A 16,633-nucleotide genomic window follows, 5' to 3' on the forward strand; every position below is an offset into this window, starting at 1 on the left:
TTCAAGAAGAGGAATTTGTATTAATTTGCACAAGGGAAATTGTGGAACAAGAAACAGCAAGCACTATTCCAAGGTTTGGGTGCTTCCAGCAAGAGGAAAAAGCAATCCTAGGAGGATAACATGCAAATTCTGCTACCTCAAGTTACCTTTCAAATCTCGGCAAAAAAAGGACTTGAAGGTGAAGCATCGAAAGGAATTTGAAAGACGTGTGTCTAATAAATGTCAAAAAAGACCGAAGCAGCAAGAAGGAGAACACGGAAAACAACCAGATATGATTTAGGGCAGGTGCTGCAGCAGATGGAGAACGAGAACAACCTTCACCTGAGCATCTTTGCCTTGTAGTGCAGTGTGCTGAACAAAATGCCAGAATTGGGAAAGAGATGCTGGAGATCACTAAAGAAAACATCTTCAGTTTAAAAAAAACCCAAAAAACCCAATTTCTTAGTTTTGAAATGTTTGTTTCACACGGTCCCAGTGTACTAAAAAAAAAAATCTAAGGAGAGTATATGGGGGCAGGGTAGGGGTACCCTAAATATCTGTGTGTAGTGGGGGGGACAGATATGTATTTAAACAATAATGTTTTTTTAGTGCAGCCCTTCAGATCAGCACGGCACTAAGCACAGCCCCTGTGTGAACTTGCAATAAAGTTATGGATCTGTGGCGGCGCTAAAAATAAATGGAGAGCCATAGGCGCCGAACCCCATGCTGCACATGGCCAATGGAAGGTTGGCTGCCCGACTTCATATTGCACTCGGCTAAAGGCCATGCATGGACTGGGGTTGGTATAGTGAGGTAGGGTAAAAAAAATGTACGTCAGTAAAGCCTTAGAAATTCACGGAAACAGCCAAATGTCAAAAGGTTAAAAGTGATGTTATAGTTAGGTATGGAAATAATATCTTTTTGTTTTAATTTTTTTCGAAATTAACTGGAAAAAACAGAGTTTAATTTGACCATATAGTTAGGTGAAAATGTCAGCTAGCTACACCATAACATTCAAATTATATATATGTACGAGTTTCCTTTAAATCCCCGCTGAGGCCTCTGCCCTTCTTCGGAGGAGTTTGTTGTGTCATATCATACACGTCAGCCAGAGACGCGTTTCAGAGTCCCCCATTCCGCAAGTTGGCCCGGATATCACTGGCCTCTGCTTTTGCAGATTTCTTTTCTCGTCCAGGGTACTGGAATGGTCCGGGCCCGCCCCCTTAACCTAAGGCGAAGCAAGGTCGGCTGCACTGCGGTACGTGACTTCACGGAGGCACAGGGTGCACTGTCACTCATGTCCCTGCCCTGTGGGGTCTTGGACTTGGTGGCTGGAACGGTTTGGAGACCAGAGGAAGCTCCGAGATTCAATCTCAGCAGGATATTGGCATTGTCAACATCGCGGACAATCCTGCACCTCGCCAGCCCACATGGACAGTAATCAACACATCCCCACGCAGCACCTACCTGGTACAGGTGAACTCTGGGATCCGTAGTTCTGACGGACTACGGGTGGTGAGCGGACACTGGTTTGGGGTGGAGCGAGTTCCCGCCAATGGGAAAGTGGCAGGACTGTTTTAAATACCGTTGTGACAAGCCTCCTGAACATTAAGGCATCCGACGAAGGCCGACTGGGCCGAAATGCATCATGCTGTTTATTCAATAAAGGAGTTTCCTTTAAATCCCCGCTGAGGCCTCTGCCCTTCTTCGGATATATATATGTATGTATGTATATACTCGAAATTCTTGCTCACGCCTCCACGCTGCAAAGATTGCCTGCACTCCAGGTATTTCCAAAAAGATGTTTATTCTGCTGACGCGTTTCAAACAAACAGTCTTTGTCAAAGCATGAGATACAATGTATCAGTGTGCCCAATATTCTCTAGAGAGACACTGTAGTAGATACATAAACACAGAAAAAAGACTTGAACAAAACAGATAATGCATGCTAATCAGTCAACGGAAAAAAGACTCCACTGGTCAAATAAAATTTTGTGAACTTGTAAAACACATGATACGGTGTGTAAACTGAATACATCGAAATTTTTCTGAAAGACACAATTTAAGGAAAAATAATGGGGATGCTTGTAGTCATCTGTAATAATACATTTCATGAAGTGTCCTGGAGACCATCAAATAGATCCAAAATAAAGGTCAAGTGACTTCATGAAGCACACATGCTGATGGTTAAAGCCTGGAATGACCTCTACACCAAAAAGAGGGGAAAGTAGCGATCAGGGGAGGTGTATGTGTCTGGAGGTCAAGTGACTGACGGAAGCAAGGATGCAGCCGAGAGTATGACACGTCTTGTGCTGATGAGTCCCAACCGCCCACCGCTCCAAATCCCAGATGGAATCAAAAGGTAACGAAACAGGCAAGAGAACCATGCATGCGTGTCAGGTACTGTAGTGTATGTGGACTGTTTCACAAACTGGTGTTGGGAAAAAGTGATTTAAAATTAGGTGCCCTGCATGAAAAATACAAGAAGTGGGTTGGGACACACTGGGTGTCTACTGCCAGACCTGGCCGAGGAGGAAGGAAAAGAAAGCGTCCTCATCCAGAGGATGAGTGATGCTCGGGGATGGAAATCTGTAGGGGGAAGAGGGGAGAGACAGACAGGCTAATCAGAGAGGGAGGAAAAAAGAAGAAGAACAAGGGAGTCTACTCAGTAGAAAATGGAGAGATAAGAATGGAGATTATAATAAGATATATATATATATATATATATATATAAACACACAGGTTGCCCTTATGAGGATGTCACTCCTGAAGGGGTAATGCACACAGCCACCGGCAGCAGAACCATCTAGACAGCCCTCCAAATCTCGTAGTATGACTGCCAAATGCGTTTCAAGCAAATGATGCTCTTGTTCACTGGCTCTCTTCAATCAAACAAGGAAAGCGATTTGAAGCGGAATATTTTATTCAAATCAATAGTTCCGCCCATATGGGCATCAGCAAAGCAGGGCATCCTGGTATCCGTAGTAGTGCCCATAGCTGCTTAGACAAAGTTCCATCCAAAACCCGGTTGGGTACCGCTGTCCAAATTGAAAAGTTCACTTGTAATATCAACCCCAATGTGCACGAACAGTGGAAGGGCCGCTTGCAATCCTGCCAATATGAGCTCGGCAGCTAGGCCCCCTTCACTCCTGGCAGCGCTCGACATTGCAAATGCTGTGGATCCGCAAAGCAGCGGCAGGACATCCTCCAGATTTAATACGTCCCCGGGGTCTTCACCAACATTTTGTGGTTTACATTTGTTTTATTGACGTCTAAATAGATGTACAGTACAACAAGCATTCCACCTACATCCAATAGCCGGTGGGAGGACAATAGGGGTAAATAACAGTAACAGGGGAAAAGACGGCTGTGGGGGGGTAGGAAGTGGGAAAGGTAGGAGAAGGAAAGACCTATGACCTCTGGTCTAAGGCCGGCTCTCTCCCCAGCAGCTCCACTATGCTGTGCCCCGCCGTTGACTCACTGACCTCCTCCTATAGGTGTTCAAGGCCTGCCTGGTCTTTGGCCCATATCTGTGGTGTGCCTGTCTTCTGTTCTTCGTGTTCTCATAATTGTTGCCTGCATTTCTGCTTTCGTTTTTGCCTTAATTTAATATTGTTGGAACTCTGCCTATTTTCACCTTATTGTTATTCTTGTTGTGCCCTGCTCTGTTCCTACCGCTGCTGCCCCTGTGGCCCCTCCCCCCTGACGATCTCTGCTCCTGCCTCCCAGCTGCACGTCCCTCCACCTTCCCCATTTAATGGAGGCCACTGCGCAGTGGTGCAGCTGGTGTGCCCAAGGCAAGACTGTCTGTGCCCGTCCGTGACCCGATCATGACCAGCCTCAGAGACCCTGGATCTCCCACCACTAACCACTATGACTCGGCTACCCTCCTCGCACTCAACCCCAGAAGAAAGAACAACTGCCAGCAGTCCAATTCTAAAACGACCCACAGACAGTTCTCCTGCCACCACTACCACAGAACCTTCCTCGCCGCCCCGACCACCAACACCCCTGACGACCTAAGATGCATCCTCCTCCACGTGCGCTCCGTACACTGACATGCTGTGGAGATCTGGACCCTCCTGGACACCCTCTCACCGGACCTCACCTTCTTTACAGAAACCTGGACCAACACCTCCTCCACCCTGGTCATCGCCATCACCATCCCGGACGGAGTCCTCGCCATTGCACACAAAAACTCCTTCTGCCTCTCCACCTCCAGCGACACCTTCCCCACTGCTGAACACCTGCACTTCCAGGTCCAGACCAGCCCCAACTACACTCTCCACAGCACCCTCGCCTGCAGGCCACCCGGACCCCAGGTCCCCTTCACGGACTCCATCACCGACCTCATCACACCCCGCGCCATCGCCTCCACAGACTACATACTCATCAGTGACCTGAACTTCCACCTCAACAACCCAAGCGGCCCCAACTCCACCACCCTCCCGGACAACCTCGCTTAACTTAGACTGAAACAACTCATCACCAGACCGACCCACAAGGCAGGACACACCCTCGACCCCATCTTTGCAGGAGAAAACAACGTCCACTTCAGTCACACCACGCCCCTGTGGACCGACCACCACTGCGTACACTTCCTCATCAACAAACTCAAGCCCCCAAACCAAGCTCGCGCCCCCCACCCACTGCAAAGGAACTGGAGCAGAGTCACCAAGGAGCTGCTCAAGACCACCCTCAACACCACCACCCCCACTGCTAGAACGGACACCAACCTCGCAGACAGAAAATTCCACACATGGATCTTTGACTGTGCAGACAAGCTCGCCCTGATACGCAACTCCGACAGACAGCGCCCCAGGAAAGCCACCTGGTTCACCACGACCTCCAAGAAACCAGACGCACATGCAGACGCCTGGAGAAGAACTGTAGAAACAACAAGACCCCAGAAAACTTCACCACCCACAAGACCGCCATGATAGAATACCACCAACTCATCAAAACCACCAAAAGGACCTTCATCCACAACAAAATCTTAACCAACTCCACCAACTCTAAGGAACTCTTCAGCATCATCCAAGAATTCACCAATCCCCCTGCGAAGCCACACACATCACCCCTTCCCAACCTCTGCAACAAGCTCAGATCCTACTTCCACCTGAAACTCAAAAACCTCTATGACAACTTCGACGACCATACACCTGACTCTGTAACCACCCCACCATCCGGCAACACCAGACACCCCACCTTCGCCTCCTGGACACTGATCACCACTGAAGACACCGCCTCGACCATGAAAGGCATCCACTCGGAGTCCCCCACAGACCCCTGCCCACCACACATCTTCCACAGTGCTGCCACCACCATAGCACCAGAATTACGATGCACCATCAACGTTACCTTCAAGTCTGGCACTTGCCCCGAAGACTGGAAACACGCAGAAGTCATGCCCCTGCTCAAGAAGCCCTCGGCAAATCCAACGGACCCCGAGAACCAACGACCCATCTTGCTCCTCCCCTTTGCAGCAAAAGTGGTTGAGAAGACCGTCAACACAGAACTGACAAGATTCATCGAAGACAACGCCATCCTTGACCCATCCCAATCCGGATTCCGCAGCAACCACAGCACCGAGACCACCCTACTCGCCGCCACAGAGAACATCCGCACCCTCCTCGACCAAGGCCACACTGCAGCCCTGATTCTACTCGATCTATCAGCAGCGTTCGACACCATCTCCCACCGCGCTCTCATTGCCAGACTACACAACCCCGGCATACAAGGAACCACCCTCGACTGGATCTGATCGTTCCTCACCGTCAGGAGCCAAAGTATCAGACTGCCACCCTTCCTCTCCGAATTCACAGAAAACAACCGCGTAGTCCCCCAGGGATCATCGTTCTGCCCAATCTTCTTTAACATCTACATGACCCCCCTTGCCGACATCGTCCGACAGCACAGCCTCAGCATAGTATCCTACGCCGACGTCACCAAGCTTATCCTCTCCCTCACCAAGGACCCCGCCACCACCAGACTCAACTTCCCGGAAGAATGCAGGACGTCGTAACTGGATGAGCAACAGCTGCCTGTAGCTCAACTTGGAGAAGACTGAAGTCCTTGTCCTCAGAGCCACCCCATCGGCATGGAACAACAACTGGTGGGCCACCGCCCTCTGCACCCCCAACCCCCAAGGACAACACCAGAAATCTTGGCATCATACTCGACTCCTTCCTCTCCATGAATCAACAGGTCAACGCCGTTGCATCCATCTGCTTCAACACCCTCTGCATCCTCCATAAGACCGTCAATTGGATCCCCCCCCCTCCGAGTCAAGGAAGACAGTCACCCACACACTCATTACCAGCAGACTGGATTACAGAAACGCCCTCTACACCAACATAAACAAGTTCCTACTCCGTCCTCGGCATCCCTTGACACAAACACATCAGCCAACTACAGAATCTCCACTGGCTCCTCTTTGAGAAGAGAGTCACTTTCAAGATACTTACCCACGCCTACAAATGCCTACACAACACCGAACCCAATACCTCAATGACAGAATCACCTTCCACGTTCCCAAGAGGAACCTCCAATCCACCAACCTCGTCCTCACTGAAACTCCACGCATCCGCAGTCAAGACAGGGGGATGAGCCTTCTCTTACATCATGGCCAAGACCTGGAACAAGCTCCCGATAGACATCAGACGTGCCCCCTCCCTGAACACCTTCAGGAAGGCTCTCAAGACCTGGCTCTTTGGCTGAGAGGAGCTGCTGACCCCCCCCCCTCCCCCCCCACCGGGACACTCACGGGTGAGTAGCACGCTTTACAATTCCCTGATTGATTGATTGATGGATTGATTGATTGATTGATTGAAAGGATAAGAGGAGGTAAGAAGAATTACTGGACAATCCTCAGGAGGGAAAGGAATAAAGTGCTCAGGGCGTGGGGGAAGGTTTCTACTGGAGTTTGCCACTCACTTGTCAGCCTGCATCATGCTCCAGGTGTGTACGATGGAGTATGCAGAGGTAAGCTGAGTAAGTCAGTTACCTAAATTCACCAGATAGGAATTGAATGCATGGGCTCCAAATCTTGTCAAACTGCCACAATGTGCTGTTTGCCATTGCTGTTAACTTCTCCATTCCAAGAAGGCCCCACAGTTCATGAAGCCAGTCCAATTGCATCAGCGCCACATTTGTGCCTCAGCGAGATAGGATAACCTGCTTAGCTGCACCCAGTGCTAATGTAGTGGCCCGCCCTCTCATCGATTTCAATGGCTATGTGAGAGGGTTCGGCACACCCAATTGGATGTAGCTAGTAAATTTGGGGAGTTCAATGGCATACATTTCATGGACATCTGCTATGACCACCCTCACAAATTGTTGACTCTTGTGGCAAGGCCAAAGGAGGTGCGTTAGTGTCTCCCCAACAGGTAGCATCCTCACCCTCTTTCCACTTAGCTACTCTGGCCGGTGTATACCAGTAGTGAGCAATCTTAAGAAGCATTTCCTTGCCCTAGACGCTAGATATGGAGGAACAGGCTCTGTGTACAGTATCTCCCTGCTCTCTGGCCGTGAAAGTACATTTTCACTCCACCTCCCAGCACCGGAGACTTAGTGGGCGCTGATGGGGTATTGAGGAATGGGTATATGTCTGAGAGGATACCTTTATCTGAGGACCAGGTGATAATCTGTGTAAGGGGTCAACTAGCATGTAGATGAATAATGGATTGTCAGTATCGAATGGCAACATACTGCCTGTAAGTATTGGATTGAAAGCCATAGTTAGATTGGAGTTGTAAGACGCTCGAGTCCCTCTGAGCCAAAGAGGTCTCCTACCCTTATGCAGTTGGCGGTCTGCCACTGTGCAAGGGAAGGCCAGTTTAGTGCTAGTGGGAAGTCAGTGTTCCCTATGATCGGGTCTGAGGTGGCACTTGGGTGGATAGCTTCTGTGAGACTTGCACTTTATCCCAATTCCCCAGCAGTGCTTGAACTATTGGTGAGGTATAGACCCCTGCCAGTCAATGGGGTTTAGGTAGCCAGGGTATTTTCCAAATATGCATTACTGCCACTACTTGGTCAATGAAGCACCAATGCTTCTCAGTACTAAGCCTAGACCATTTCACAATGTAGCGGAGTTGTGCCATCTGATAGTACGTCAGTATGTTAAGTATGTCCAGCCCACTCTCCGTTGGAGCTAGGTAAGAAATACATGCCTTTTTCCCAGACCAAATGAAATCATCTATGAGATATTGTAGCTTGTCTAGTAGATGTGCAGGGGACAACAAAGGCAGCGTCTGCAGAACATGACAGCTGCAAATCTTCCCAGCCAGGAGAGGGTACACTCTTTCCAAGAGGAAAGAGCAGACCAGGCATTAGCGAGGATTGTAGTGTAATTGATTTCAGCGGTGCGCTCCGGTGTCAGAAGTATCCTCATGCCCAAGTACCCCACTCTGTAGGTAGCCCAAGTAAATGTAAAAATGAACAAAAGCTGGGCTTGGTCCACTTTGGGGATTGTAAGATTGAGTGACTGAAATTTCTGGAGTTTGGTTTTATATCCAGAAACTTGCCTGAATGCATCCATCTCCTCAATAAGTGGAGGAATGGAGGTGAGTGGTTTCGTTAAAGCTATCATGACGGCATTGGCATACAGTGCTGGTTTGTGCTCCCTGCCCCCAAGTGCTATGCCAGCTATATCAGCATTTCCACTGACTCTTTCAGCAAAGGGTTCCATATATAGAGCAAAAAGCAATGGAGACAGGGAGCAGCCCTGTCGAGTGCCTCTGGTAATACTGAAGTGCCGCAACATCAATCCATTGACTAACTGTTGCCCTAGGTCGAACATACCTACACCAAATCCAGCGGCGGAACTGTGCACCGAGGCCCATCTTGGCAAGCACTAGTTGAAGGTACGGCCAATGGACATGGTTGTTTGCCATTTCAGCATCGACCAATAAGAGTGCCGGTATACAGGAATACTGTGTTTTATCAAGGAGGTGGCAAAGTTGCTTTGTGTTATCACTGCAACCCCTGTCTGGTATAAACCCAGCTTGGTCTGGGTCTACAAGACCTTGCATATATGGAGCAAGGCGAGTCGGCAAGATACTCATTAAAATCTTGGTAGATAGGGCGGCATGTTGCCCAATATGGTGGATCCTTGTAGGGCTTAGGGATGACAGTGATGGTCGCCAGCATCATAGTGTCAATGAGAGTGCCCTAGGTGCAAAGGGAGTTATAGAGATGGGCCACAATCGGTGCAAATACGGGTGAAAACATTCTGTAGCAGTTTGAAGTGTGACCATCATGACCAGGTGCCTTGTCTGATGGCAGGAATTGTATGGCCATAAGTCAGTCAGTGGGGTGAATGTTCTTGTCTGAGTTGGAGACCTCCTCTCTGGAGATCTCAGCCAAGGGACACTGCATCAAATGGGATTCAGCTTCTCCCATGTCCCGGGCTTCTGCTCTATATAACCTAGAGTAGAAGTGCTCAAACTCTTGAGCAATGTGATCATCTCGGTTCAACCTATTGAACTATGGATCCTCAATCTCCCCTAACCTTTGTTGGAGCACTTGGGCGTGAAGTATATGCCTGCCTTGTTGCCCCCTGCTTAATATTTCTTTTTGTGCATAGAATTGCATATTCTGCTTTATCTATATTAAGCACCTTAAGGTACTTGAGAGTTGCCATGAGTTGGTGCCGCATTTTAAGGTGTCCAGTCCATTTATGTGCCTCTTAGAAGTTTCTTATCCCATCCTCCAATTGCGTCCTTTTGTACCCTCGATCTATGTTTAGGCGGGCCACTATGGCAATAAAGTGACCCTGGATTACTTCCTTTAATGTGTCCCACAGTATTGCAATGGGGGTATCTGGGTTATCTCAGTGATATTGGCTTCATTCGTATGAAGTTTGTGATTAAGGTCCGAGTCGGGGCACAGTGCGCGGCAGTGATGACAACAGGTGAGTAATCTGAGAGCTTGGCTACCCGTATCGACCACTGTGGTAGCTACTGTGAGGCGTGTAGAGGTAAGAAAGAAGTCAATTCTAGCGTATGTCTGATGTGCTGCTGAGAAAATTGTGTAGCCTTTTGCTGTTGAATTGCTCTGGCACCATACATCCACTAGTTCCACAACAGATAACCACTGTTGGGTCATTGGCGTGAGGTCTCCCGCTTGTCCCACCCTTTGGGTCAATCGATCTAGAAGTGCATCGGGGACAAGGTTAAAGTCTCCCTCTAAAGAACACCCATATCGGGTGTGGTCAGGACTCGCCCACTGTATCTTTGAAGAAGGCGTCTTCATGGTCATTTGGAGCATAAATGTTTACGAGCGAGAAGATGTAACCCTTTATGTTATTAAGCAGTGAGAGGAATCTGCCCAGCAGCTCTGCGTGTGTCTTGGGGGCCCTCCTTGGAAAATGCGCCTCTCACAGCACTGCCACTCCCAATCTCTTCCCCTGTCCCAATTAAAAGTATTGGCATTCAACCCACCTTGAGCGCAAGCATTTCCAATTGGCCCTAAGAAGATGTGTTTCTTGAAGGAGGCAAACATCGCAATGAGAGTCTTGCAGAAAAGAGAGGAGTGCTAGGTGTTTCACTGGGGCATTAAGGCTGTGCACATTGAGGCTTAAGAGTTTAACCATGTGGCGTAGGGTGGTGTATTGCTAATGGCATGGGCCGAGATGGATAACAGAATGAATTCCCTTATGTATCTGGACAGTGGGTGGTATTTGAGTTGTGCATAGCAAAGTGTGGGTCATCAATTCATGGAGAACAGGGTGTAACATTAAACAATACAACAAAGCAGTTCCCCACCTGGGAACATAAAAATAATCTAATAACAGGGGGTCCATGTCGTCGGCGAATGACCGTGTCTGTCTTCTGACTCAGTAGAGGGAGGGAGCTCTGCCACTAACGTCAAAAGCAAAAATAAGAGGGAGAGAAGCCTCCAGGCCCCTCAAGGGATAAAGGGAGAGGGTAACCAGCACTGAATGTGTGCCAGTCACCGCTAGAAAGTGCGGACAAACTGACCGCCTCTTCCCAGAGTCACCATCCAGCTCTGAAGTGCTGTACCATCGCTGAAGTTGACTCAGTAGAGCCAGGGCCGAATTGGCTGTAACGGGCACCTGGCATTTCCCTGATGGGCCGCTATGATGGGGGCTAGTTTTGAGCCCCATGAGGGCCATTTTTGTTACCGGGGGCCTGCAACATCGGCCCCCGTTAACAAAATCGGCCGAAACCGGCCCTTGCAAACAGCTCGGCCGCACCCCCTCAGCTCCTCTGGGGGACCGGCCGAGCAGTTTGCCAGGGCCGGTTTCGGTTCCCAGTCCGGCCCTGAGTAGAGCTCCCCGTTCCTTGCGACTCCCACTGCTGACGGCTTGCAGAACTGTTGTTTCGCTAAACTCGCTAAAACCCTAAAATTGCAAACTGCCCACAAAGTAAAGTATCCATAGGCATGGGGTTAAAGAAAATGGCAATTTGTAAATTCATCCCTTTCTGTTTGACAAGAAAACTGTTTTCCATGTGGAGAAAATCCTTCATTATTCTACTAAACCTGGGCTAGGGATGCCCTGCAAATGTTTGTGTATAACCACAGATTTGTGACCTGTGAATGATGACCATATATTCCCAACTCACACAAACATGCCTGTTCAAGAGGGCATTTTTAAGACTGAAAAGTTGTATTCCTGGTTATCAGACACTTACCGCTTTGTGAATTGAACAACATATTTTTACTAATCGAGAGTTGAGTGTCTTGGGCCGAATCAAAAAGGCCTGGAGTAAGTAAAGGAGCACTTCTGCACAACTGCCTCCTATGATCATAAGTGCTTTTGTGAATCACACCCAAAGTATTTCTGAAAATCCAACCAGCTTGCAGATTTTCGACAATAGTGATTGAATTTTGTGAATCCAGCCCTTTTAACTGTGGTCAATAAGACACTCCTGTGTTCAAACAGCTTTACTCAAGTTTAAGTTTACTAAGGAATCAATCTAAGTTATTTAATTGTCAAACATAAAAGAAAAGAAAAACAATTGCGTCATTATAATAAAATTAAGATATACATAATTAAAAAGAGAGTATCTAGCTTGTCTATAGTCAAACAACTTTACTATTTTTAGACCTTTACACTATTTATAGAGCACATAAGCATGCCTCTGAAATATATCGTTCTACTAACTATATTTTTTATTTTTAGAATATAATTTTCAGTTAATTTGTCTCCTAAATTCTGCAGGATAACACAAAGAATAAGGGAAAAGCCAAAGAAAAACTAGTAAAAGTACTTCTGGAAGTTGAAGGTATTTAAAATATGTGACCACATACTGATGATGAAAGAGTTCTACTTTTAGGGGCATCGTCACAAAGGCATTTTTGAGTACATAAAGTAGTATTTGTGTAGTACTCTTTTATGTACTCTTACACACCTTCATGAATTGGACCCAAAACATCTCAAATGAGTATACAATTGGAATATTCTTATATAGCTAGTATAAACCGAAGGCACTGCGGCCCCTTTGTACTTTTTTAAATAGGGATTTGGATGTTTCGGGATGATTCACAAAGACATGTATGAGTATGCAAAACAATGCTCCTACTTTACTACTTCCCATTTTCATACCTTCTTTTGTGAATCACCCCTATAGATTCTGATACTTGGTTCTTAGTGGTTTTAGAAAGTCACTGGGCTCTGAATGTTCTATTAACTTTGGGAATTTGCCAAGAATAGATTAGAAATAAAAAATAAATTCAATCTTCTGAGTTGAGGACTCTTTCTTATCTTCGGACTGATGTGAATCTCTTCTGTAGGTGTAATTAACATATTTAGTTGTCACCTCTTTTATTTAAAGTCTTTATACTTCCTAAAATTAAATTCAAACAACGGTGATAGCTATATGAAATATACAAAAGACAATTTTCATATCATTAACTTATCAAGACAGGGTTAACTATGTAAAATAGACTACGCCCACGTTCACATTGCAATTATAGGATCATTTTTGCAAGTAGTTCTGTAAATGTGTAAAGCCCTGAGCATTCCATTTTTAGGCTGTAGATGGCATTCACTGCTTTCTTCAAATACCTAATGAATATTAGCTCAAAGAAATTGAGCTTCCAGCTTATTTAATTAGCGTCGATCAAATTTAACATTATTTTCTTATTCTTCGCCTGTTGTGTTACAAGTTTATTGCTCCTACAGAGCCACTGGGTTGTTAGGTGAGACGAAAATCAAAAACAAGGTAATTTCATGCATGATTTGGCTGAATATAGTGAAACCAAAACAACTATAATGATAATGAAACATACTTACACATTTTTTGTTTTCTATTAATGTTGTTGACTCGTTCCTTTCAACGTTAAGCTTCACCACATTACCGGTCTGTGTTCGGTACAATAATTCTTTTGCTATAAGAAAAAATGACATATTGTTTATGGAAAGTAGGTATATTGTTCTATGACTAGAAAGTCTACGATAACGTTTTTTAGCATTTCTGACAAGTTACATGTTTGGAACATACTTAGAACTGGTTGCAAAGCAGACATGTATAATTTTTAATGTTTGGTTTGCAGGAACATCTTGACAGAGTTTTGAATCTGCCTGTTTTAGGTTGTGATTGAGTTCTCCAGGCGAACTTGCCCTAAGAGTGTCTGAATGTTTTCCCAGTTACGGAGGGACAGGCACACTCCTGCAGTTCAGTTTTTTTAGGTCTTACCTAGGCAGTGCTTGCGCTGTCTCTTTGAGAAATGCTATATTCAGATGTGGACTTGAAGCTCCACCCACTTTCTGTCCATCATTTTAATTGGCTCCTGTCACTGTCCTTTGTAAACTGTGGCTATTCATTGGTCAATAGGCTTAGTAGCCCCTCCTTAGTACCGCCTTTTCTCCAATGCGGACATCCACTGTTACATGTGTAGTTACTCGGTAGGCTTTAATTACAGCCTCCGAGCACTATTTTGTTAAATGGTTTTCTCCTGCCTACTGTTGCAGGCAGGGCATGCTCTCTCACAACGCTTACTTTTTTTTCGTAGCATGGCACACCTCAGCTGATATCATGGCGGCCGAACCTTTGGTTTATTCTTTGTGGCGCCGAAGGCGGGCGCACGCTTTTTTTTCTATCTAATAGCTTGTGTTTTACAAGCACCCCATTCCACGCTTTCATGGTAATGGCAGTGCGCCCCTTTCTTTAGATGCGGATCTTCTAAAGAAAGGTGTGCTGCCTCTATTAAAGTGACAGCACTGAATGGGGCGCTTTTACGAAAAAATGCATTTGTTTGTCAACTTGAGAAACAAATGCTTTTTTTTGGAAAAGCGCCCCATGTTGCGCTTTCACTTTAATGGCAGCTGGGCACCTTTCTTTAGACGTGGCTCTTCAAAAGAAAGGGGCGCCACCGCCATTAAAGTAAAAGCGTGGTATGGGGTGTTTTTTTTCAAACAAGTATTTGCAATGCAATAGGTCTCGAATTTGCAAGAGTTTAAGATATTGGCATTGTAAATGATAATTCCTTTTTATTTCTCTGCTTTGAAAACCAACACATAAACAAAAGGCATTGTAATTTACAATGGCAATAGCTCAAACTCTAGCAAATAGAAGACCTATTGCATTGCAAATGTTTGTTTTATGTCCTGCGAGGAAGGGCATGACTTTAGAGGGCAGGACTTTATGTTTTTTAACTACAAGTCCTGAGAGTGAGGCCTAGCCCACACAGAGCAGTGTGTTGTTTCAGGTTTGGCTTGGGACACACTTTTGTTTTTCCAGAACATTCAAGCATAATATATTTGTAGAGATGGACTTTTGGCTTCACCAATAGGTCTTTTGAGTTGCCACTCAAATTTTGCTTCCGCCCGTCAGAGCACACAGCATCAAGCAGTGGCTCAGCCCCTTTACCCATTGGCTCCCTTCGCTTTGGATGACTCCACAAAGCCAGTGCCCAGTATTCATATTTATACGTAGCTCCTTTCTTTTTAAAGTTTACAGCATAAAGTGTTTAAATAAAGTTGTACCATTTTAGCTGCCTCCTGTGATTTGAGTGCTTGGTTAGGTGGTGATTTATTTTTGTCTCCATCAAAATACTAATAATAAAATGCATGTTGCAATGGAAAGCCTTGTTGTTTAGAAAAACATCAATAGCAACACAGCTGCATCGATGAATGCTTTTTTTTTTATTGAAAGCATGATCAAGTTTCACTTTTTCCTTCTTTCTTATTCCACATGTCTTGCAATAAAAAAAGAACGAGCCATTGCACTAGGCATCCAAGTCCAAACCTATTGGCTTTGCCAAGGGTTGGCAACAATTTCTACATGTTATGTGGGTTCGGGCAGACCCCTACAGTGCAATACAGACCAGTTTTCAGTTTTTAAATGTTTTATGTTCAGGAAGAAAAGGAAGATCCCTGCACATGAAGACAGCTTTTAAAGTCCCTCATTAAGGTTGAACTTTCTGAACCTTATTTTGCATTATATGCTGACCCGACAGTCCAAGCATGAACTTCAGTTATCTATAGAGCCCACTAGGCACCTGTATATAGTTCTAAGAGGATGCAGAGTCCTGAATTTGCTGGTCTGCAGCTGTGTGGCGGTACCATAGCAGATGTCAGGTGCGTGTTTAATAAGGCTTGTGTACTTGGACTCCATATCTGCTGCTGTGGCTATCAAATCAGAGGAAAGGCATGGTGAAAGCATCTTTTTAAAAATCGTTTTTTTAAAGTCACTCTCATATTGACTTTTTTCTGCTTTAAAAACTTGTTGAGCAACTCTGCGGTTGGTTTACCATGTTACAGTAAACAGTCTTCAATATCAGTAGTAGACAGTCAGTCAAGTAATCTTTATTTCGGTTTTTACAAAAACATAAAAGATACTTCACATCAATACAAACACAATACAACTAGTAGATACATTTATAATTAATTCAATAACATGTACCTAGTTTCTAATACTTAAAGTCTGCACCAAAAAGATACAACCGCAGACATACATCAACTCAAGTGGTGTGCACATCAAGCGTAGTTGCAGTAAAACAAAGAAAGGGCTGGTTTGCAGCACATCACACAAGCATTATTAAGCAACGACCTTAAGTAGGATCTCCTGGGACCTTTAAAAAATTCGAAGAACAAAAAAAGGTGTGGACTAAGCCAAGCAGAGATTGCATGGACTACTAGGAGCATCCCTTGACAAGGCACCCATGTTTGGAAAACCGACTAAAAAATTTGCCTTGACAAGGTAGAAACATGTCAACAAAAGTTGTTGATGCCCATTAGTCACAAATTGTACAATGGCAAACACTCCTTTAATAAAACTTGTGCATGTGCAATGATGCTTATTTTAGACATCTCAAGTGAAGCCCTAGATTCAAAACAATAAAGTTAAAAATATGCTTTCAATCTCGTTTCTTGACATATTACAGAGCAGATTCAACTAAACATATCCATTTTGTCCAGATTCTTACACATGGTCTTTTTATATTGTACCTGGGGTATTGTGAGTAGCATGATCTAAAATTTAAAGATCAGTTAAAACCGGCCTAGTTAGACAATGTTATGTTATGTTATGTTAATAGGAATTTGTAGAGCGCAAGGTCACCAGAAGGTTTCATGGCGCTAATTGTTGCAAATGTCACGGCGGGGGAACTAAGCATAGGTCAGCGCAAACAGCCATGTTTTGAGGGCCTTTCTAAACCCCATCAAATTTTCCTGCATTCTGATGTC

General features: G+C 45.5%; 1 protein-coding gene across 4 annotated transcripts in view; it reads right to left on the minus strand.

Annotated features, from left to right (window-relative positions):
- DPP6 (dipeptidyl peptidase like 6) overlaps positions 1–16,633 on the minus strand; it is a 2,129,336-nt gene that overhangs the window by 1,009,628 nt on the left and 1,103,075 nt on the right. For all 4 annotated transcript variants that reach the window (XM_085631994.1, XM_085631993.1, XM_085631995.1 and 1 more), the window contains exon 4: positions 13,241–13,335. In XM_085631994.1, coding sequence (XP_085488120.1) covers positions 13,241–13,335 — 95 coding nt within the window. The remainder of the gene's footprint in view (positions 1–13,240; positions 13,336–16,633) is intronic.

Source organism: Triturus cristatus, chromosome 10 (genome assembly GCF_964204655.1).
Source record: "Triturus cristatus chromosome 10, aTriCri1.1, whole genome shotgun sequence".
Classification (NCBI taxonomy): domain Eukaryota; kingdom Metazoa; phylum Chordata; class Amphibia; order Caudata; family Salamandridae; genus Triturus; species Triturus cristatus.